Raw genomic sequence first — 19394 nt, 5'->3', positions numbered from 1 at the left:
CAGTGTGACCATTTCAGAATTACCTCACATACATACCAGTCAGATAGCCAACAAGTTCAGAGTCATGCGGGTACAGAAAAACCAGGTAAACATGATTGTTAGGAAGGGGCATATAAAGTACCTTCTTCTCCCTTCCACACATTATAAGCTGGGGCACTACAAATTCCATGACTGCAGAATTCACCACTTGCTGCAGAACTGTGCTCCAGAATATCAGCTTTCATTTAAAAAAAATTGTTTCTAGGATTGAGGATTGCAAAGGTAACCTCGAAAACACAGAATGTAATCGATGCATTATTTTCTTCCTCAATCCAAAGACAGCCTGAAATAACAATTGAGAGGTGTGCACTCCTTCGTTATCTGAATCAGGTCCCATAGACTCCATGATTCCACAGCTATGGAATTTTGCATTTTCCCAAGATGCCATGGAATTCAGTATTTTTGCCACAGAATTTGCCATTTTGTTACAGCATGGGGCCTGAAGTTCTGTTTTCTTACTCCCTGATCTCTGCCAAAACCTGCTGGTAGCTGCCTGTTGCTTTCCTCACAAGGGAGAGTCAAATGGATTACAGTGCTTGTTCCCTGCACTGTTCCATGGAGCCATATAGCAGGAGGTCAGGGAACCAGAGCTGGACAAGCTCTCAGCCAGGGAAGTAGCTGGAACCAGAAGTGTACGTTGGCTGGCTGAGCTGCCTGCAGAGCAGTGCAGCAGTCAAGGCCCGGGGAATCAGACAGATGAGTAGTTTAAGTTGGCTACAAGCTCCCCTTGCCTGGAACCCAGGGGAGAGGAAGGATGTTCTAAGCTGGGATGCCTGCATGACATCACAAATGGTGAGGCTGACAGAAACCAGCCTTATGAAAAGCAGTGAAGATGCCCTATTGTCAAAACTAATCATTGTTGAAAATAATCCTTGACCAATTTTACATCAGTGAGCATTTTTTACAATGATCCATAGTTGTGTGTGTTTTTGTCAGAGTTGGGAGGATGGATATCATATGGCAAAAAAGTACCTTGGAACTGAGAGGTGCTTGCCTTGGAACATGGTTTCATTGTGCTGCAGAGCAGAGGGCCATGGCTACAGTAGCCACTTTCTGCACTCCTCTCACCACTGGCTTACACCTGCACACTTCCCCCACAACAAATACCTCTCTTACATTAGCACGGAAACATTTGTAGCTCAGCCAATACCACCAGCCCCGGGGCAAATGCAACCTTGAACTTTAATTAGGAACAGGAATCTTGCAAGAGAAGGAACTGATGTTTCAGAAAACTTGTAATGGAACACAGAATCTTTCATTTCTAAGTCACTGGTTTGACAGCCTAGATTCACAGAGGCCATGACTTGTTACCATTGATGGCTATTTAGTGGTCTCAGTCCAGTTCCTAGAAGACTGTGGTCCACACAATAAAAATACTTTCCCTCTCAACCAGCAGCATTCGTGGCAGCTTCAGGAGAGATACTAAGGATTACCATGTCAGGGAGATTGAAAATACTGTATGATCCACAGAGGCAGTTCCTCTTCGTCAGGGCTAAAGCATGGTGGCAATCAGGTCTGTCGCCGTTTAGGTAACTATTCTGTTGCTAGAGTGGCCTCTCGTATTGTCAGCGCAGCAACTTTCAGACGCACAGGCAAGCATGCACAAAGAGGTATGGGGAGGAAAAATCAGGAATTTACTTTGTAATTTTTTTTAAGGAACTGATGTTATAAAACCGGATTTCCTTGGTGCTGCTGCCTTGGTGAAGTTCAATACATCAAAGTACTCAAGGAACAATCTCTCCAGCCTTAATAGCAGGAATCTCCAAAATGAGATCACTTTACAAGCCTGTCCTAGGAGAAAAGCATGCTGTTCCTTGAGAGGACTGCTGGGATGTGTTAGTTAGAGTTATGACTCACATAGGGCTGGGCATAGGCCTCTGAGAAAGAAAAGTGACAGGAGCTCAATTTCCCTTCATATCAGGGATATGTCAGAGAGGCCTTGCTTACCTGTAATATTTGCACATAGGCCTGGTGAGGGTCAGTCAGCTTCATGCCATTGATTTCTATGAACTGGAAGGATGGTACCCCATCATTTTCTGCTGCTTGTTGGAGACAACGAATTACTTCGTGAACAGTTGCTGTTTTGCCTGTTCCAGGAACCCCAGAAATGTACATACACCTGAAACAGGAGAGGATCCATTCATGATCCCAGTGATTTGCACACAGGACTGGGAACTCCCAAATTCTAAACCCATCTTTGAAAATGACTCCTTTTGGTTGCCTTGGGCAAGTCCCTAAACTTCAGCTTTTCTATCTGCACATTGTGGATAACATTTGCCTGCCTAACAGCAGGGTCATAAAGATTATATGATGAGTTATAACTATTTCTATAGAACAGGCAAAAAAAATTATCTAGTCAATTTCGGATGTGCTGGAAAAGATATCTCAGTCTTTAGTTAAAATCTGAGTAAGCAGAAAGACTGCAGGAGAGTTTTTTATCAAGTAGAGCCAAAAGCAAAACGCTGCTAGGATTATATGAATTTCAACAAACTGGGACTAACTTGTTCAGAAAGATTAGATGCCACACTACTGCTGCTCTTCTGCCACAGACAAACATGATCTGGGTGGTTTACTGCATCCTTTCCTTTCCCAAATTGCATTTCAAAGTGGAATAAATTTTCTCTCTATTTACCCAAACAGCCTGCTGAAGTGCTAATAGCTGCTTCTGACCAACCCCCGAACTGTATACAGAAGGAGGCCATGAGACAACTCACCCTCCTGTTCCATCAATAAGTTTGCTTTCTACAAAATTATAGATATCCTGGAACTCCTCTTCTCGGCAAGGCAGGGAACCTGGGATGGTGGAAACGTGCAGCCTTTGATTGAAACCAAAAAGAAAACACGCTAGTCAAGATTTTAGAGTTTTCAAAGCTCCAACTTGCAGAAAGGCAAGTGGGAAGAAACCCCCTCTTCCTACACACACAAATACATATAGATACATTGAATCTGCCTTAACTGTAAGAGTGCCAAGAGTGCTTGGTTTATTTTTTGTTTTAAAAAGGAACCTTAAGTTTTAAAGTCTTTTAGAAAGTGACCTTAACCTAGCCTTCACATATGTTCTCCAAAAACTTCCAGATACCACATGCTCTGATCTTCGCAAGCAAATAGCACGGACATGCAAAAGTCAAGAAGATTCATCTACTGCTTGCCCAGACAACAAAAATCACAAAAAGGAAGAATGAAGGAATAGGGGAACCTGATAACAGGAAGTATTGAGGGTGAGACAGTCAAGTAAAGGGAAGGAGTTGAGAGAAAGACACAGCCACTCCTATAAGCATTTATTTCAACGGAGCAGGTAGGACTCAAACCAGTAACTAGTGTTTTTTTCACTAATGGGAGCCAGTGTGTAAGTGCCCTGCAAAAGCTTGGAGAAACCCACTGATTCTCTAGCATTGTGCAGAGTAAAATAAATATTGCTACCAATTTCTGTAGCTCAGGGATCTTAGTAATTAATATTGTTGAGAAGCAATAAGGAAAACGTTGGAGGAAAATTTACATATCCAGAAACCTAAACTTAGGGCTAATCTACACTGGCAGCACTTTAATGTGCCTTGTGTGGTCGCGGCACAGCGCTGGGAGAAGCCACCTCAACGAGGGGCGCGGCTCCCAGCGCTGGGGCACTGTTTACACTGGCGCTTTACAGTGCTGCAACTTGCTGCACTCAGGGAGGTGTTTTTTCACACCCTGGAACGAGGAAGTTGCAGCACGGTTAATTGCCAGTATTGATAAGCTCTTAGTATGCATAGACCAGTCTAAATATTTTTAATCCTGGAGAGTATTCCTGCCCTTAGTCTCTGAACCAAGGATGCTTCTGCTATTGCCAGTTCTTGAGGAAACCCTTAGCTTGGAAATAGCATTTGTGCCTTTACCCCATATGAATAAAGCAAAGGTGGCATTTTCTTGGTGTTACCCCCTGTTCCTCATTTCTCTGTTGAAGTAACAGGATAATCCCTCTGCTACACTTTACCTTAATCGGGCCTCTTCTAGCACATTGGCTGGTTTCTCTGTTGCTTGGTTTCGAATGGGAATTCTGGGAGTAGCATTTCGGGGTGTCTTGGGGGTTCTTGGCTCAGGCTGCAGAGAAAAGTCAAAATCCTCAAACACTAGAAGTAGGTTCTGCATAGTATCAGATGTATTTATATTAGAGACCATCTTCTGTCTACATTTGCAAAAGACTGATTATGCTCAAAGATCATTTGAGGATTTCAGAGTGCGAAAGTGAGGCAAGAGCTGGACTTTATTAAGGTTATTTGACTAAGATTTAGACATAAAAAAAGCCTAAATGTTAAGGGGGATATTTGAAACCCCCAATAAAAAAAATCCCATGAAACTTTTAAGCATCTGATGAGTTTTTAAATTTAAACAATCCCCCTTGCGGTGCTGTAAAACCACAAGAACCAGAGAGACTGCATAGGCAGTGAGTCTCCTGTCTAATTTCAGTGTCCAACTGAAAAACAAAGCAAACAAGCAGCACCTCAATTATTTGTATTACCATTGTGCCTAGAAGAACCAGTAACCAATCAGGACCCCACTGTTAGGCACTGTATAAACACAGAAGACCATCAATGGTGACAAATAGATTTAAATAGTTTCAGTTTTAATAGTTTAAGGTGGGATTCTTCAACTATTCTGTACATCACTTTTTCAAAGAAAGATACTTTCATGGACCATCTCCCTACTCAACATCTCAATTCCTCCTCACCCCTTGGGTCTCAAGATTTTTCTATTCTATCTACCATCAGCCAGGGACCTGTGTCCTGATCAACAATTTGAGAAACACTGATTTCAGGTGTTAGTAACAAAGGACTTCATTTCTATTTTGTTTCAGGAAGCAGAGACGTAATCCATAAGATAAGTTATAGATCTGCATATTATCTTATCTTTCACCTCCAATTCAAAACAACATTTCCTCCCCTAAGGCTAGCCTCTTCTGATTTATAGTGGCACAACATACATCATTCAGCAGGTATCTTATTTCGCACACTGACCCACCTTGCTCCAGATGCTTTGTTCACCTTGGTAAACATGCATGAAACACTCAGATGAAACAAATGGCTTAGTTAGAACTAACAAAACCCAGAGCAAATGTTTTTCAGGCCAATGGCCTCCAGGAATCTTACAGTTTTTCTGGGGGTCTTAGCAGGGGTGATATCAGAGGGTTTCCTCAAAGATTTTGGGGTGCTTAGTGTGGTGCTTGATCTCATTTTCCTTTTGGGTGTACAGGGCACCATGCTCTCTTCTTCCTCATTGCTACTGGAATCAGAGCAGTCTGTGCTAGGCAGGTAGTCATCTTCCCGATCCTGCTCAGATATATTTAAAAAACTAAAAAAGAAAAACAGACTGAGGATTTGGAAAAAACAAACAAGGAATATCTAATGACCGTTTAAAAACAGCAACACAACATTTCAGTCACCTGGGAATAATTATTTGATAAGAGGTTTTGTGTTGTTGTTTTGTTTCTCTAATTATCATGGTAATGAGCAGGCAAAGATTTTGTACCTGCCCTTGTAAATTTTCCATGGCCATTACGCTAGGCTGGTTTAAGAAAAGTCAGTTTACTGATCATCAAGGGTAAGTATTGTGTTATTAAGTCCTGCATACTGTATACTCAAGTTTGTTGCTCTGGAGCTGCAGTTGAACTTCTTGCTATTACCACTCTGCTTCTGGATGCTCAAGTGTCAGTATTTAAAGACTTGTAATAGTGTTAACATCATCTGGGTTGTTTCTGTTGTCAGTATCTCGGACAGAACTCTGTATACACTACAGAGTAGCTTGCTACTACTGGTCATAGGTACCCGAACAAGTGGGCAATAAACAGACTCAGTCATGGCCCACAGAGAGCCTACTTCTGATTCACCAGACCCAGTGTTTGACAGTCTGAGAGGAGAGATCTATTCACTAGTGAAGGCATCCATTGGCTAACATTAATAGTGGTCGTCTGACTGCCCCATATGGATGGCAGTTCTACAGTACTAATTAATGTGAAGCACTTGCATCTGTGTTCTTTATTGCTCCTTTGATGATGTATAAAGACAGCCTCCTCTCCCTTCCAGTTTATTTTTAACCTTAGAAAGACCATATTCACTCCAGATGCCTCAAGCAGAGTTTTTACACCAACATGCAAAAAGTGACCTCACAAAGCCCATTAGGGACCGCTATTATCATTTTACATGGACAGTGTTCAAATATTACGGTGATGGGCTGCAATATAAAATCTTTTTGTGTTTATTTGCAAGTTAAAACAGAAGATACAGTCCACACGATATTTATTTTATCTGTATATTAAATGGTAAACTGTAAAGAAAAATTTAGTTTGTGCCCCTTCCTACTCCTCTTTTCTGATGTGTGAAGACCTCACTGTTTTCAAATACATATATTCACGTTTTTTTTTCCCATTGCTAATATCAGGAACATCAGGTTCTTGCTCATCTCAGGACAGCTAATGTAAGGCCAGTCTGCACTACATCACTTAACTATGATTTTGTAACCACTTAATGGCACCATCAACTGTTCCCACAGCAGAGGTCTTGCTATCGCAACTGTGCGCATCCAAACCTACTATGCTGTCTAACCCTTAATTCACTGGATTCTGGGAAAATAGAGCATGATAGATGCACATATAGAGCAGCATCATCTGCATATGGGGCAGGGCACTAGATGGGGGGAAGGATGAGGACTTGTCCAACTGGGTACACAGGCACAGAGAGTGCTGTTTGAACCGCAAAAAACAAAAAAACCCACCATGCTGAACTGATAGTGCTCTGGGGGTGAACATTGTTAGTCCTCAATTACTAAATGAGTTCTTTATATAAAATGTGAACATAAACCTATTTAGAGACCACTGGCCTGGTAACTACCAGGTTACAAACTAAACTAAAAGTTGCACCATGGATAGGACCTTGGACTCGAGATCCCTCTCCCACTCAGATGAGAACTAGAAAAACTGTCACTCAGGCTTCAGCCATTGGTGATGTCACCATTTCACCTTACCTCTCCAAGAATCCACCAGCAAGAAGAGTGGAAACATCAAATCCCAATTATCAAGTAAAACAATATGCAGAAAGCATTTTGGGGAAAAAACAATGAGTCTGGCTTAATACATCATAGAACAACAGTAATGGGTACAAACAATGTTTCTACCTTTCAGTTTACTTTAATTGAAGGATGAAAGTATTTGCTTTAATTTGCAAATGCAGTAGAAGGATTTTGGATTGTTTTCTTGCAAACAATTTGCCTAGCAATCACACAAAGTATTTCCTTGCATGAATGAGATTCATTTGACTTGCATTTCAACATTAGACTAGGTGAATGCCCACGGCTGCAAGCCACCAATGGCAATCTGACTCAGACACAATGGAGAAAACTTACTGGAGTTGCTCTGCAATGCGAGCAGTAGTCTTCTGCACACATTTCCTATGAGAACGTGGGATCACCACTGGACTCCTGGTCTTCAGCTCTTGCTCTTCAGCTAAACTAGAGAAAGAACAAAGTTATTTGTATCTAGTTTTTATGTCAAGTGACCCAAAAATCACTGTTGGAATAAGTGAACATAAGACATGTGATCATCATTTGAATATCAGGATTTACTTTGTGTCGCTTTTAGAATTGCTCTTAGAAGTAGCTGCTTGTTTGCTTGTTTTTCGGGATTCCCTGGCTCTCTCCTCAGTTTCCTCCTCTTCATTTCTACCGTTCAAATGCCTGATGAAAAAAGGGACATCTACCTATAGCATTACAAATACAACTTGCCCATTAGATGATGGGCCATATTGAGATGAATCGCTCGCTTTAATTCATTGCAGATACCTCTTTATTCTTTTAGATTTCTTAATTCCACTACATTGCAGACTCTGAATGTACAACACTGGAAACATTTAACAGCACACCAACACTGTGTGACGAAGAAACTTTAGATCACAATTCCATCAAATGTTTGCTCCATATTAACACTTCTTTAAAGAAAAAGGCGTCCCTTTTTTGTGATGTACAATTTAAAGAAGGCCTGAATTTTTTCCTGCTTGTTGTGATTTTTAGCGATTATGCGGATAGAAAATATACTGAGCAAATTTAATTAAGATTTTTGTGTGGCAATTTCCTTTTTTTTTTTTTATTTTTTTTTTAAATTTGCCCCAAACATGAATAGATTAGCACATAAAGTCTGGAGAAGGACTCGTATGACAAATTTTATGAGGCCCAATATAGCCTGGCTACCTTTGAGCAGATCTATATACATTTGTAGCTTACACACATGGGGTGATTTTAGAGTTGTGTGGTGTATATGCATCAAGTGAAGGGAAACTGATGAGGAGAGGAAGAGGCTTTTGTCTATGGTGGCAGTGTTTAGACTTGTTAGGGTTAACATGACTAGACCACCTCCCCTTTCTGCATCCCCATCATATCTGCCCTGGACCCCTACATTTCTCACCAACATCTTGACCTGTGTAGCCCACAACCCCATTTTCCAAACCCCTTACATTCCTCCCCCTCCATGTACCCTTTGCTTTGGAAGCTCCTCAATACCCAGGTCCATGGAGTCTCTTGTAATTATTAAAGCTTTTCTATGTCTGTAGCAGGCAAAGCATTTGAGCATATTTGGGGATTTCACAGACTTTGTCAGTACTCTCCTATGATCAGAAAATTGTTCAAAGTGTTTGTTTAAAATCCCACTTTGAACAATTTTCTGATCATAGGAGAGTACTGACAGTCTGTGAAATCTAAAATATGGTAGAGCTTTCCCCACTACTCCAAGCAGATAGAGGAAATAGCAACCAATTTTGAAAAGAAAAGCTAAAAAATCTTCCCAAAATCCCAGTATTAAAAGTGTTAGGTTGAAAATAAGCATTTTTGGAAGTGCACTGAATACTGAGTTACCACCACTCATATCCAATATTTCGTCTCCCACAGTGTGCTTTTTTGCATTCCCCCAATTTGCTGTAAAAGAAAGTGAAATGAACATCTACTGTTAACCAGGGACATCTTTGCAGGAAGCATCTGCTCTTTCCTGCAGGATCTTTGATAATATCTTGCTTCAAGAGAACGATTTATTTTAAAAAAGGGGAAACAAGATACAAAGAAGAGGGGCGCCAGTCAAAGATGCATTAGAATAATGCTGCCACTTACCATGTGTCATCATCTTTCCCATCAAGATTCTTGGCTTTCAGGCTGGAAGCTTGGCTCCTTCTGTAGGGAGCTATCCTTACTGTTTCAGCTAGCTTAGACCAGTCTCCCCTGATAGTCAGTGGTGAGTCTGACTCACCATTGGTGCGAGATATTTTTGGAGGTGAGTCCAAAATCTCAGTGAATGTCACCTTTCTCTTCGTAGCTGATGGTTCCAGGGACTCTAAAGCATCACAGTCGTCACCCAAGAGTTCTAAAACATCGCATCCTGTGAGTTTGTTTCTAGATTTCGTAGGACCTAAAAACCAACACCATGATAAAAGGTCATCAAGTTTTAATATGACTGATTTGGTTAACTCTTAGCTGCCAAGCCACTCATGACATAGAATCTAACTGCTGTTTAGGGTTACATGATGGAGGATGAATAATTGAACTATTTAATTGGAAAAACGTTTCCTTTGTGAGATGGAACACAGATTTAGGGTCTGAATTTTCAGGCCCCAAATTCCCCCTCTCCCAAGCATAAGCTCATCTGAGCTCTAGTTTGCACGTGAACATCCAGATGTATGTGTATTCTTGATTGCACACATACATAGCTAAACAGTCTCTTATCTAGCCAGGCCATAATGCAAAGTAGCCACCTAAATGTATGCTTAACCAGTAGACTGGAATAATCTGGCCCTCGGTGTCTACTGAAGTATCTACTCTACTCTTCATAACAGAAGACAGACATCAGAGCAGGGACATTACCAACAATGTGTATGTGCTGGTTGATCCATTGCCCCACACTCCCGCTTGACAGATGATGTACATATTTTACAATCACCAACATAGCAGGAGCACTGCATGATTTACAGCAACCTCAAACCAGTACCTTTGAAATTAAAGGGATCTATCTCTTAGTACTCCTACAGAGAGTTTATCATCCCCTTTAAATAATGGCCTTAATTTATAAAGGTCATTAAAACAAAAATACTATGCTTACCAGACCAATTAATTTTCTCTGCACTTTTTTTTGTTTGGCAACTTCTGTATTGAAAAGCAACTAGAGCTTTATAATTCTATCCAAACCTATATAATTCCCGAGCCAAAGCATTCTTCTGCTCTTGAAAAGTGACATGAAAATTGCACCTTCTTAGTTAGCAGATTTGCCCCCCCACACATGAACTGAGACATCCTATTTGCTACAGTAATTAAAATATGTTTTTACTGCTGCTTATTTGTTACCCATGCATAGCCCACACAGCAGAGACAGGAGGGAGCTGAATTTAATTCCTTCCTGTGCAAACAAAACTGCTTATAAAAGTTTATTAAAGTTATAAAACTGTTTACCAACTATTTGAACTTCTGCAAATCTATGCAAGACTCCAGGGAATGCACAAGGACATTACTAAGGACAAAAGTTGGCCTACAGAACTTTTATCACTGGTAATGATCTGAGAGAAGGAAAAAACCCAGCTTGACTCAGATCCCAGACTGACTTTCCAGGACTGCTAGTTGAAAATAAGTTTTGCTTGTAAATTGAGCATATTTGATATAGAATCATTGAGACACAAACATGGAATCCCACAATGGACCACCACACTAAGTTCAGCACTGGCTAATCCTTCTCCACTTAAGAGAAATTTTTGCTAATACTTCCTAACTAAGCAGCAGTCATTGAAATGTATTATTAAATGGATTCCCCGGGCGACATCCCATTAAAGCACATGGATCAAATTGGGCTGATTTCTGGCAGCTTGGCAAACCAGCACTTTTCTGTCACACATGGATTTTGTGCTGCAATATATCATCTTTTATTTAAAACACAGATTACATCTCTAGCCCCATTGCTGCAAATTTAACTATTATTACATGAACAGAATGCAATGGCTGAGCCTTTGGACTACCTGAAATAGCAGCAACATGCAAGATAAATAGATAACGTTTGTACCTCTGTGGGGCATTAACTCTGAAGCCTAAAGAGGCTAGTTTAAGTGTCAATGTTTACTATTTCACTGATCAAAGAAAGAAGAGGGACAATCATTCCAAAGATCTCCCCAATGGATTGAATACAGTCCCCGGTGGTGGGGTTAGGGTGAGGGTGGAGTAGGGAAGTGTGCTATTACTTCTTCCTCCTTCAGTTCGACCCCTGAGAGTGGCCCGCCAATTGTGTTAATCATATCTAAGTGGCTGGGTCACATGCAGGGACTGAAGCCAGGGTCACTGTATCCAGGGGCTAGTCTACACTACCCGCCCGGATCGGCGGGTAGAAATCAATCTCTCAGGGATCGATTTATCGCGTCTCATGTAGACGGATAAATCGATCCCTGAATCGACGCACGTACTCCCACCTCGTCAGAAGGAGTAAGTGCAGTCGACGGGGGAGCCGTGGCAGTCGATTTGCCGCCGTCCTCACAGCGGGGTAAGTCGAATAGGATACGTCGAATTCAGCTACGCTATTCGCATAGCTGAATTTGCGTATCTTAAATCGATCCCGCCCCCAGTGTAGACCTAGCCCAAGAGAACAAACCTCTACGGCTTGAGTTAAAGATCCAGGTCCATTAACTTAGAGGTGGTAGCAGTCTTCAACCACTACACATGGTCTAGAAGCTAAATGGGGACAAAGAGCAATATTGCATTCGCACGGGTTACATCTACTAGAAAACCAGACTATCTTTTCGGATTATTTATTTTCTTCTTTATGTGATATCCTTTTCCCAATGATAACCTCCTTCAGTGCAAAACTCCCAGCAGTATTTACTCAGCAAGTCTGTCATGACAGACAGTAATAAAGATCTCCAATACACCTGAGCTCAAAAAGGCCAGCTACTAAGAGGAAGATGATCAATAGTCAACTGCACAGGAAGGGGTAGCCATCCTCAATGTGCTGATCCCAAGCTGGTCAGCTTCTTATATCCGTTCTTATGACAGATACAGTGGCTGGATCAGCTGTGAAGCAGGTAGAGATGGGATTCTTGCTCTTGATGGTGCTACTACCCAAAACAAGAACCCACTTGCTGAAAGACTACTTCCTACAAGCCCCATTTACCACATTCCCAAGTGAGAAGACCTGGCAGTGAGATCACAGCAGCTAGAGGAAGGCCAGGCCCACAGGAGTTACTCAGAGAGCTGCCTATGTTGTACTATGGATAAACATAAGACTTCAGTCTCCAGGTCCAGCAACTCTGCTATTAGGTTTACTACTAGTTGCCAAATTACTAATAAAGCCAAAAGTATTGCATTGGATAAAGTATTGCTGTGTACATACTGTTTAGCTGTAACTTCTTCCTTGCTCCTGGGGTGTTAATGCCATTTGCCACCCTTTGGGAATGTCTCTCCTTAGACAGGGAGGACTTGGAAGCAGAGTGTCTTGATTCTATTTCCATCTGAACGTTCTTGGTTTTCACGGTACTCCGAGTGACTCTGTCAGTCTCTGCTTTCAAGGAGCAAATGAAGTCTGAAGTCTGGCAATCAGTTAAAGGGCTTGGGCTGCCAACCCTTTTATTTTTCTCAGCTTCTTTCAGCTCAGACAATGAGCCAGGGGACAGAGGCTTAAAGCATTTCCCATCCCAAGATTCCTTTACAAAGAATATCTGTTTTCCGTTTGACCTAACAGGCACCACTTCCTTGGGGGCCAAAGGTATCACCTATAAATGGAGAAAAATATCAAGTCACCCTTTAGCATCTGCTATTTACTTAGTACTTTGTTATTTTTCCTAATCATGTATCTTAACATTTTATCCCATGACTGTGCTATTGGTACACCTGTGATGAAGGATTATAGAGGACACTGTTAGACCATATTAAGTATTCCTGGGGGAATTCTGCACCAAAAAAAAAAAAAAAATTCTGCACACAATATTTGAAAATTCTGCACATTTTATTTGTCAAAACAACATAATATTATCATGCCAGTTTCAATTGTTTTGGTAATTTATTTCAAAATATCTGTCAACAAGTATGTCTAACAATACAGAGCAAAAAAAAGATTCTGGCAATTTTTATTTTTTTTTGACAGATTCCTTTCTAGGCATATCAATACAGAACGTTGGGTAATTTATTTAAACTACAGAACAGAACTGTATTTCCTGCACTTGTCAGAAGCAATGCATAGGCTTGGGTGAGTCAGGGGTTACGGAGGAGCTGAGGGAGATGGAAGGAGTCTAGGAGTGGAGGATGTTGAGTGGATTGGGTGAAAGTGTTTTTTTCTTTTTGAGGGGAGGGGAGGGAAAGGGCGGGGGGGGAGGAGAAGAGATTCTTAGGGAGTTGGGAAACCTCCCCCATGCAGACCCCACTCCATTCAGTCAGGCACATATGCCCCCTCCCCTCCAATCCCTATGGGTCTCTGCAGCCCCCCTCCCGCATTCTCAATGCTGTCATCCCACTAGCTCCTGAGCCTATGCCCCAGACTGTCCCCCCCGTTAACCATTCTGAACCCCAGTCTGTGCCCCCCCTCCCCCCCACTGTTCTAACCTGGCTCCGCGGGCAGGGTGCTGTGATCAACTTCTGCTCCTGGGGGTATTCTGCAGCACTGGACATAGAATTCCTCCACCCACCCTCCCCCAGAAAATGCATTCCGCCCCAGAAGTGCTGCAGTTCTGCCTTTTGCCCACCAGAGGCTGCTGTGGCACCAGAAAAGCCAGCTGCATGAACACAGCTAGCTGTTCTTGCACCGCACTGGTCTCTGGTGGCCAAAAGGCAGCACTTCTTAGGCAAAATGCATTTTTGGGAGCAAAATATAAAATTATGTGGGACAGAGGAATTCTGTGTGTCCGCAGATGCGCAGAATTCCCCCAGGAGTATAAGTATTAATGATGCCCAACATCCCTACAGAGCTGCATTAAGAATTCAAATAGGTTTCATGGGGGAAAATAAGTGTTTCCACCCTTGCTTTAGGCTTTCCAAAGTTCTTCCACCTCCTCCTTTCCTGTATGCAGAGCATGCCCTGGGTACACACCTTGACGTTTTTAATGATGGTCTCCACATTTATGTCAGTGTCGTATCCAGGAGCTTTATCCAAAAATATCTCCTGGGGAGAAACCTCTCTTTGCAGCAGTTTCCGTTTATTGAGTGGTAGCTCTGTAATACGAGAGAACCACTGAACAACTGCATGCTTTTCTTGAGAGCCTACAACAGAGGGAAACAGGGAAAAACTGAGTCAGCATTCAAAACTCTAGTTTTAGTTATAGCATTATTATTCATTATTTGTATTATAGCAGGCCAAAAGGCTCCAACTGAAATCAAAGCCAGATTGTGTTAGGCACTGTACATACACATAGTAAGAAAGAGCCTTCTATTCCTAAGCATGTAGTCTAAGTAGGCCAGACACACAGAGGGAGAAATAAAGTATTATTATCCTCATTTTCCAGACTGGAAATTGAGGCACATGGAAATTAATTAACTTGCACAAGATCATACAGGGAGTCTTTGGCAGAGATAGGAATTGAATCCAGACTGCCTTGCCGAAGTCCCAGTCCAGTGTCTTAATTCCAAGATCATCCTTCCTCTCAATTACTATACAAGTTTTAAGTACTATACTAGTACTTAAAACTATAATAGAAAGATTATGAAAAATCTTACCGCCACAAAACTGTCTTAATATGTAATCAATACCAGGTCACATGATAGATGATGAAGAGGTTATTTGCTAGAGATGTTATGTAAAGACCATAGCAGGATGTATAAATTTGTGTTACGAAACAATTGTGCATCGGTAACTATGCAATTATATCACAAGCTAATGATAAGGGTAATTTAAATGTTTGAATTTAGGACCAAATAGATTATTAAAAAGCAGCTCAGTTCCCTTGTACCATCGCTCAGTCACCAGTTCAAGCACCTTCCAACTCAGCAACAAATTAAAACCCCAAAATGATGTTTTGATGGCCTCTATTAAATGAGCTGATTGTCTCAATTCAGTTTTGAATGGACCTGTGTCCACATCACAAAACAAACTAATAGTACACAATGGAGAGACCAAGGAAAATGGATTAGACCTTCTGATCGTAGAGATGGTTTTAGAAGAACAGACTTGAAGCAATTTATTGGGTGAGACTGCTTGCATTGCAGCCTCCTATACTATACCAGATTCTAGGGAAGATTACAGTACTTCTGTCTCCAGGGCCACTGAGCTGGGAATTTTCAACAGCACCAAAATCATTTTCAAAACAAAAAAACCAATATGTTTTACCTATGATGGTTAAAACATGCTCAAATATCCAATGCATTAGAAATCCAAGACAATTCAAAACCTACTTGGTCTTATTAGTGCTACAATAATCTAGCATCCCATATATTGAGTTTGTCACCACTGTAGAAATTGAAGGGAAAAAACATTGTCATATTGAAACACCTAGCAAACTACCATTAGTCAGTGGTTTTCATCCACACTATAGACCACAAAATACTTTGGGTAAGCATTATCAGCTCTATTTTATAACAAATGGAGTTACTGGAGCACAGCAGGTAAATGCATAAACCATGCATATTCAAATTACCCAAATGTCACAGTTATTTAGAAATATGCATTATTTCTATTTAATAAATAGAGTTAGGATTCTGGATTAAGTCCCCCTAAAATGTGCATCTGGCTGTCAGTGTAACAGTACTCAGGGAAGGGGAAAAAACTGGTGTACTTTAAGAGGAAGAGTGGAGTGCAATCCACTGGGCTGGTCTATACCACTGAAACATATTTAAAGGGACATAGTCAACTTGAAATCTACCCAATAAAAAGAATAAGTAAGTAGTAGTTGCAGATACCACACCTGTGTTGAGTTTCCCAGCCAATTTCTGTGGTTTAGTCAAATCTTCCTATTTTTAATTACTTTTCTATCCCCTTGTTGCAGGGTCAAAGGCTTGAACAAACAATGGGGGAAAAACTGACCACTCAGGAGAAAATAGTGAAACTGACTATACACAAAGTACACCTCTACCCTGATACAACGCTGTCCTCGGGAGCCAAAAAAATCTTATCGCGTTATAGGTGAAACCGCGTTATATCGAACTTGCTTTGATCCGCTGGAGTGTGCAGCCCCGCCCCTCCCGGAGCACTGCTTTACCGCATTATATCCAAATTCGTATTATATCGGGTCTAAAAACTTCAGGTCACAATCAGTGAAAGGATATAAAACTAAATGGATTACTGGTCTATTTCAGTATGGCAATTCTTATGTGTCTATTCTACTGTGAAGCTGATAGGCCTACACATAAAAATTGAAACCCAAATTTGTGATTTTAAGAGGAAAAGACTTTTTTACTGTGAGTTAAAGTCTAACCTTTCTCCCAGAGAGAGAGTGTGTGTGTGTTAAAAAAATGCTGTTTAAAATTGACCTGCTGTTGAGTACCAAAATATAAAGAAGTTAAAAGCATCTTTCTGTAAAACACAAACCCTCCCTCTCTGGGCACTGCTGAATGAACATCTGATTGGTGTATTTCTATGATTTCAGTTCCAATTTTTTTCTAGCTTTGTAATTTAAGTTATTTTTGTACTAGGAGTTTAGGATGGTTGAGATAATGTCTGTGGACTATGACCTCAAATGTCCCAAAATACTTATTAACCTGACTGACTGCCGGTATATTTTTGGACCTGTGGACTTTCTGAGCCCAAAGTTACAGGGATGGGGAAGTTCTTCATTTGCATGAAGGTGACCTAATCAGAACCCACTGGATGATGCTAGTGATGTCGAGAGTGCCCCAATTTGATTAATTAAGAAGCTCCTGAGAAGGTTTCCAAAAAGGAGGAACCAACTATGCCACCATGTTCAAAAATTGAATGAAAGGAAGAAGTCTCGTTACTGGTCTCTAGCTATGCAATGCCACAATGCCTTACAAAGAAGTTGTGACACTGGCAAACCAGCATTTGAGTTGTATGACCCATAACAACAGGCATTACAATTGTATCAGGACAATTCACTTGTTTGTGAATATCAAAGAGATGTACTAGATCAGCAATCACTAACCCATTCATTTGTAGTAATAGAAATCACAGGTAGATGCTAAATGTGTTTGTCTGTGTACCTATACCCTGTTAGAAGTTTACCAAATTACATTTTAGTTATTAAATCTTTTCCATGTCTTAATTACCTTACATTATGTATGCAACTGTGTTCAGTTAACCTTAAGATCAAAGATGTGAGACACTGCAGGAAATTAAGAATATTATCTAATTGTCTTCATCTTATCTATCCTTGTTATAATGAATGACCGGATGTTGCCTTATAGTGTAACTGGATTACCTGGGTATGCATAGGAAATTGAATGTTAACTTCAAAGTGCTGAGTCAGTGTGTCCTCAACAAAGAAGAATCCTCAGTCACATGCTGTGCTCAAAACACTTGACAGCCTGCTCCAGCTATAAAAGTGAAACCTTAGGCCTGGTCCTGCATCTCTAGTCTGCTGAACTTTAAACAGGGGAAGTTTAAGCCATGGGATTGAGATCTTCCAAGTAGTTATTTGGAATACCCTGGAAAATGCATGGAAAGACTTTAGCAGACTTTACATTTAAAGCTGCATTTGTATTCTAATCTTTTGGGATGATTCCAGAGAGACTTTTGCAAGCCAGCAGATTCATCCATCACTGCCACAAATCGGATATAAGGACCTTGCAGGCATTTGTAATGTATATAATCTTTTAACTATTCAATAACTCTTCTTAAGTTAGTTAACAAAGGATTGGCTAACAGCATGTTGTTTGGGTAAGAGCTGAGATACATATTCACCTAGGGATAAGTGTTTGATCCTTTGGGATTAGTAGAACCTCACATGTGGTGAATTGGTTTTCAGTAACCTCTCACTGTATTAGATCGGTTTCAGAGTAGCAGCCGTGTTAGTCTGTATCCGCAAAAAGAACAGGAGTACTTGTGGCACCTTAGAGACTAACAAATGTATTAGATCTGTTTGCCTAGATGGGAGCCAAGGGCTGGAATGCCTAAAGGGGGCGGTGTTTGGCTTCTTGTTAACCTGTATGTTGCTGCAGGAGCTCTTTTGATACTGGTTTGGTGACTCTAATTATAGAATAAACCTCCAGTTTTGGGGGATTGTCTGCCTGTTTCTTGCAGTCTGCCCTGAGTGTGGCATTTTGTATGTCCTATCCCAGGCATCCAGTCTCAAAGACCTATGCTACCTCCATCCTTCTGGCTGGCCACCAAGGCGTAGGAGTCCAACATGCAACATCTAAGATTTGACATCTATATCCTCATTGTCTAAATGACCACAAATGCATATATTTCATCGGTTATGAACTGTGTAACTGTACACATCCTGAGAAATGTTATTTCCACCTAAATTTGTCATTGAATTATTATATATAACAAGATGTCCCATCCTGAGTTATATTGGAATGTTTTATTATATCTATGCTGGGGAGAGGGGAGAGAGATCAGCTATCACTTAACTACCAATAAATTTTGGAAAGCTGTCAATTGAAACGATGGTGTTTTTGTTTTAAATGACATAGTGCCAGTACACAACTCAGGATCTGACTTACAATGTAGCTTTGGGCAAGTCATTTAGCTTCTCTCTGCCCCAATATCCCTCATCCAACCTTCAATATATAAATAAAATAGATGTAATACCTATTTCACAGTGGTGAAGAAGTTTACTTAGCGTTTGTAAAGTGGATTACGATCCCCAGATAGAAGGCATGATGGAACTATTATAATGAAAATACTTGCTCTTACCATCTTCATATAGTTTCAGGAGTTTTGCCACAAAAGGTTGATCCGCATTCTCCCCTTCTACTAAAACAAATTCTCCAAGTTGTATACACATTTCTGTTAGACTTCTTTCTGATTTAATCGAGATCCCCCTAGAAAATGGAGGCACATATAGATTAACAAATTCATTTCATATTCTTTACAGATCAGAGACTGTCAGGTTAACAGTCAGATAGATTTGGGTCTTTTTCCCTCCCTCTTGCCAGATCTCCTTGCAAAGTCCATGCATATGTCTCCTCCTCAAATGCTTCAATTCTCTTCACCCATAATAGCAACTAATGTCGGTAGGTCAGAATACATGAGTAACCTGACAGCCAGCTAGCTTGCATGCAAGCCATGGAGTTACGTCAGTGATGCTACCAAGGAATTATCAGAAACAAGCCCTCACCCCCCGCCCCCCCCCCTTTTTTTTTTAAAGAGTCACAGACATTTTTATAACCCCTTTTATCCCAAAGAATCCAAAGTGCTTTACAAACTCAAGACCACACCACAAGAGTCACTTACCTCCACCAGTGAAATGCAAAAAACACAACAGCACAGAGCAACC

The 19394-nt window shown here is 40.9% G+C and overlaps 1 protein-coding gene across 3 annotated transcripts in view; it reads right to left on the bottom strand.

Moving 5' to 3' along the window:
- ORC1 (origin recognition complex subunit 1) overlaps positions 1 to 19394 on the bottom strand; it is a 40476-nt gene that overhangs the window by 9486 nt on the left and 11596 nt on the right. For all 3 annotated transcript variants that reach the window (XM_054037118.1, XM_054037120.1, XM_054037119.1), the window contains exons 3-12: positions 18812 to 18939; positions 14093 to 14262; positions 12404 to 12782; positions 9157 to 9451; positions 7627 to 7737; positions 7408 to 7512; positions 5160 to 5361; positions 4007 to 4113; positions 2754 to 2855; positions 1987 to 2158 (exon numbers count right to left, since the gene is read on the bottom strand). In XM_054037118.1, coding sequence (XP_053893093.1) covers positions 1987 to 2158; positions 2754 to 2855; positions 4007 to 4113; positions 5160 to 5361; positions 7408 to 7512; positions 7627 to 7737; positions 9157 to 9451; positions 12404 to 12782; positions 14093 to 14262; positions 18812 to 18939 — 1771 coding nt within the window. The remainder of the gene's footprint in view (positions 1 to 1986; positions 2159 to 2753; positions 2856 to 4006; positions 4114 to 5159; positions 5362 to 7407; positions 7513 to 7626; positions 7738 to 9156; positions 9452 to 12403; positions 12783 to 14092; positions 14263 to 18811; positions 18940 to 19394) is intronic.

The sequence above is a fragment of the Malaclemys terrapin genome, chromosome 8 (assembly GCF_027887155.1).
Source record: "Malaclemys terrapin pileata isolate rMalTer1 chromosome 8, rMalTer1.hap1, whole genome shotgun sequence".
Classification (NCBI taxonomy): domain Eukaryota; kingdom Metazoa; phylum Chordata; order Testudines; family Emydidae; genus Malaclemys; species Malaclemys terrapin.
This window is presented reverse-complemented; position numbering and strand designations above follow the sequence as displayed.